Source organism: Octopus sinensis, unplaced genomic scaffold, assembly GCF_006345805.1.
Source record: "Octopus sinensis unplaced genomic scaffold, ASM634580v1 Contig13196, whole genome shotgun sequence".
Classification (NCBI taxonomy): Eukaryota; Metazoa; Mollusca; class Cephalopoda; order Octopoda; family Octopodidae; genus Octopus; species Octopus sinensis.
In genome coordinates this window covers 39,729-45,000 of record NW_021832858.1, presented here as the reverse complement: position 1 = coordinate 45,000, position 5,272 = coordinate 39,729, and the positions used below count along the sequence as shown (strand labels likewise).

General features: G+C 36.7%; 1 protein-coding gene across 1 annotated transcript in view; it reads right to left on the bottom strand.

The window, feature by feature from the left end:
• LOC115229613 (dynactin subunit 2) overlaps nt 1-996 on the bottom strand; it is a 31,826-nt gene extending 30,830 nt beyond the window's left edge. The window contains exon 1 of the mRNA XM_029799941.2: nt 893-996. Coding sequence (XP_029655801.1) covers nt 893-928 — 36 coding nt within the window. The 5' untranslated portion in view covers nt 929-996. The remainder of the gene's footprint in view (nt 1-892) is intronic.
• Between the last annotated feature and the right edge of the window lie 4,276 nt (nt 997-5,272).

Here is a 5,272-nt window from a genome sequence, read left to right as displayed (position 1 = left end):
TTTGGTTTGAACGGCAGTTTTATCTAGCGGTGTCATATGAAATTGTCACCCATAATTATGACCCTAGTATCGATCTATTGCATTTCAACCAGGGTTAGGGTTAGGGGATCTTTTCGGTTTGAACGGCAGTTTTTTCTAGCGGTGTCATATGAAATTGTCACCCATAATTATGACCCTAGTATCGATCTATTGCATTTCAATCTGTTTTAGGGTTAGGGCTAGTTAGGGGTGGGGGAAGGGTATCTGTTTTTCTTCACAAATGTAAATAAACCCAATTTGTTTCTTAAACGAGGGACATATTCATACGTCACAGAATGTTTTTTTTTTACCTCAATAGACGTCATTGATTGGTTGAAATTGCAGAAATTGAAGAAAAACAACAACAAATATCTTACAAACTATAGAATTTTCTCAATAAAGCCAAGAGAAAAAGATGTTTTATAAACACATTCTATCAGTATACAAAGTTTAAAATTTTTTAGTTACGTGGGTCACCCGTAATTATGACCCTAGTATCGATCTATTGCATTTCAATCCATTTTAGGGTAAGGGATAGGGGTGGGGGGGAAGGGTATCTTTTTTTTTTTGCACAAATGTTATTCAAAAGTGTTTAGTTACCTAGAAATTATTTTAAAAAACTGCCGTTCAAACCGAAAAGATCCCAGGGTGTGATCTGACTGCTATTTCTAGCCGTGCAGAATGACCACATAGGGGGCAATGCGTGTTATTAATTAGTGAAGGTGGGGGAAGTGCTGTGGCTGTATCACGGCTCTGGATCACGTCTACCTGTAGGATTAATAGCTTTGTATATATGACACCTGGACAATAACGTGAAGGGTTAATAACAAGGTGAGGTAAAGTGTTATGGAAGAAATAAAGGTGAATTACTCACAATTCCGGGGAGGTTGGCATATTTAGGGTCTGCCATTATTCACCGAGATTTTGAAACGTTACGCGAGAATCTCGTTTACTCTTACTCTTTCTCTTTATCCCTCTCTCTCGTTCGTTCTCCTCTGTCTTTTTCTTTTTCTCGACCTCTCTGTTGCTCTTAGTCTATATCTCTCTCTCCCCTCCCTCACGAGCTGTCTGTATTTCTCCACCGTCCTTCTTTCTGCGTGTTTTCTCTCCCTCTCCCTCACTATCTGTCTGCATTTCCCCTCCGTCCTTCTTTGTGTGTCTTCCCTCTCCCTCTCGTTCTCTCTCCTCCGTCCTTTTCTCTATCTCTCTCTAGTTCTTAGTTTATATATCTCTCTCTCTCCCTCACCATCTGTCTGTATTTCCCCTCTGTCTTTCTCTGTGTGTGTGTGTCCTCTCTCTCCCTCTCACTCGTTCGCTCGCCTCTCTCCTTTTCTCTATCTCTCTCTCGTTCTTAGTCTATATCTCTCTCTCCCCTTCCCTTACGATCTGTCTGTATTTCTCCACCGTCCTTCTTTCTGTGTGTGTCTTCTCTGTCCCTCTCCCTCTGTATTTCCCCTCCCTACTTCTTTCTGTGTGTCTTCTGTCTCCCTCTCTCTCTTCCTCTGTATTTCCCCTCCGTCCTTCTTTCTGCGTGTCTTCTCTCTCCCTCTCTCTCGTTCGCACTTCTCCGTCCTTTTCTCTATCACTCTCTCGTTCTTAGTCTATATCTCTCTCCCTCTCCCTCACGATCTCTCTGTATTTTCCCTCCGTCCTTCTTTATGTGTGTCTTCTCTCTCCCTCTCCATCTGTATTTTCCCTCCGTCCTTCTTTATGTGTGTCTTCTCTCTCCCTCTCCCTCTGTATTTTCCCTCCGTCCTTCTTTCTGTGTGTCTTCTCTCTCCCTCTCCCTCTGTATTTCCCCTCCGTCCTGCTTTCTGTGTGTCTTCTTTCTCCCTCTCCCTCCGTATTTCCCCTCCGTCCTTCTTTCTCCCTCTCCCTCCGTATTTCCCCTCCGTCCTTCTTTCTCCCTCTCCCTCCGTATTTCCCCTCCGTCCTTCTTTCTGCCTGTCTTCTCCCCCCTTCTCCCTCACGAGCTGTCTGTATTTCCCTCCCGTCTTCTTTCTATTTCTCTCCCCTTCCTCTTTCTATCTCTTTCTATCTCAACTCTTCCTTCCCATTCTCATTCTACACTCTCACTCATCCTCCACTTGACAATCTCGTACTCAACCAACATTTTTTATATATTTCTTCTTTCTTTCTCTATTATAATGCTATTATATTTAAATTAATTTACCTTTGTGGTGCACCTGAGCACTGCAGACAATAATTTCATTATCATTATCATTATTATAATTATTATTATTAATTTTCCCCTTAAAATCTCTTAAACTTAACCTCAAACTCCATTCAAAGCCACCCACTCACAGCCCCGCTCTCACTCAGTGAGTCATTCGTGACACGCCACCTCGACAGACGACAATTCTTTCATATATTATCTTTTACTTGTTTGTGTCGTTGGATTGCGGCCATACTGGAGTCACTTTATTGAAGGGTTTAGTCCGCGCGACTCTAAAGTGGTCGATATCGATCCCCTGGGGGCGGGGGTCGATGGGACTATCTTAGGGGTCGACCAACGCACATCTATTATTATTAATTATTATTATTAATTATTGTTATTAATTATTATTATTATTATTATTATATCATTATTATTATTATTAATTATTATATTATTATTATTATTATTATTAATATTATTATATTATATATTATTAATTATTATTAATATTATATTGTTATTATTATTATTATTATTATTATTATTATTAATTATTATTATTATTATATTATTATTATTATTATTATTATTATTATTATTATTTTATTAATTATTATTATTATCATTATTATTATTAATTATTATTATTATCATTATTATTATTAATTATTATTATTATTATCATTATTATATTAATTATTATTATTATTATTAATTATTATTATTATTATTATATATCATTATTATTATTAATTATTATTATTAATTATTATATTATTATTAATTATTTTATTATTAATATATTATTATATATAATTATTATTAATTATATCATTATTATTATTATTATTATTATCATTATTATTATTAATTATTATTATTATTATTATTATTATTATTATTATTATTATTATTAATTATTATTATTATTATCATTATTATTATTAATTATTATTATTAATTATTATTATTATTATTAATTATTATTATTATTAATATTATTATTATCATTATTATTATTATTAATTATTATTATTATTATTAATTATTATTATTATTATTATTTCTCAAGTAGCACCAACACACTGTAGGTTTCCACCTACCAAATTCACTCATTGTAGAAGACACCTACCCAAAGCGTCAAACTGATCTTGAACCCGGAATCCTTTGGTTGGGAAGCAAGTTTCTTAACCATGCAATAATGTGAACAATAACGTCGTGGATGGAGTATTTCTAAGTCAAAGAATTCACTTTTACTCTTTTAGTTGTTTCAGTCATTTGACTACGGCCATGCTGGAGCACCGCCTTTAATCGAGCAACTCGACCCCGGGACTTATTCTTTTGTAAGCCCAGTACTTATTCTATCGGTCTTTTTGCCGAACCGCTACGTAACAGGGACATAAACACACCAGCATCGGTCGTCAAGCAATACTAGGGGGACAAACACACACACGCATATATATATAATATATATATATATATATATATATATATATATATATATATATATACATATATATACTATATATATATATATCGACGGGCTTCTTTCAGTTTCCGTCTACCAAATCCACTCACAAGGCTTTTCTCGGCTCGAGGCTATAAGTAGAAGACACTTGCCCAAGGTGCCACGCAGTGGGACTGAACCCGTAGCGAGGGATTTTCTGCAATTCGGAGCAGAACAAATATCGTTGTTGTTGTTAAGCAACAAAACGGGTAAGGGTGATTAGGTGATGGTTTAGGGTTTAGGGACGGGAGACCCCCAGACTTTGGAGAAAAAAAAAAAACTTTGGTCGTCTTGTTGTAGTTGGGGGCTCTTCGTTGACGCCCGACACCACTGGGAGGTGGCCCTTGAAGTGGCTGGAAATGGAGATCTCCAGGTTTAAATTCTTGGACGGCAGCAAATATCGTTAACGGACTTCGGTCCAAACAGAACCGCTTTTTCAGGTTTTCTCGCCGAGGGTTAAGAAAGAAAAAGAGGGTGGAGTGAGGACAGAGAAATAATTAGAGGGTGTCAGCGTGAAGGGAGATAGACTAAGAATTAGAGAGAGTGGGAGAAAGAAGACAAGTGGGTAAAATAGAATAATAGAGAGAGAGAAGAGAGAGAGAAGGGGAGGAAAGAGAGGTGTCTTAGAATGGTCACAGCTGGCATAAGGTGGGTGGAGCAGGGAAAAGAGTTAAAGGGAGAGGAACGGGAGGGGAAGTAAGAAAGAGATTAAGATCTACAGAGAGAGATGGAGGGAGAGGAAGAAATAGACTAATAGTTAAAGAGGAAGGGGAGAGGGTAATAGAGTAATATTTAAAAAGAGAGTGGGAGGGAGACAGGTGTGAAGTAGACAGAGTATGAGTATCATTGGAAAGAGAAGCTGTATGTGTGAAAGGAATTAAGGAGGGAGGGAAGTGAGAGAGAGAGAGAGAAAAGATAGTATAAGAGAGAGAGAGAGAGAGAAAAAATAGTATGTGATAGAGAGAGAGAAGATAGTATGATTGAGAGAGAGAGAGAAGATAGTATGAGAGAGAGAGAGAAGATAGTATGAGAGAGAGAGAGAGAGAAGATAGTATGAGAGAGAGAGAAACAGAGAAGGTAGTATGAGAGATAGAGAGAGAAAAGATAATATGAAAGAGAGAGAATATAATATAAGAGAGAAAGAGAGAAGATAGTATGAGAGATAGAGAGAGAGAGAAAGAAAAAGATAGTATAAGAGAAAGAGAGAGAGAAAGACAGAGAAGGTAGTATTAGAGAGAGAGAGAAAAGATAGTATGAGAGAGAGAGAGAGAGAAGATAGTATAAGAGAAAGAAAGAGAGAGAAAGAGACAGAGAGAAAGACAGAGAAGGTAGTATGAGAGGGAGAGAGAAAGACAGAGACGGTAGTATGAGAGGGAGAGAGAAAAGATAGTATGAGAGAAGAGAGAGAGAAAGAAAGAAAATAGTATAAGAGAAAGAGAGAGAGAGAAAGAGAAAAGATAGTATAAGAGAAAGAGACAGAGAGAAAGACAGAGAAGGTAGTATGAGAGTGAGAGAAAGAAAATAGTGTAAGAGAAAGACAGAGAGAGAGCGAGAAAAACAGAGAGAGAAAGACAAGGTAGCATGAGAGT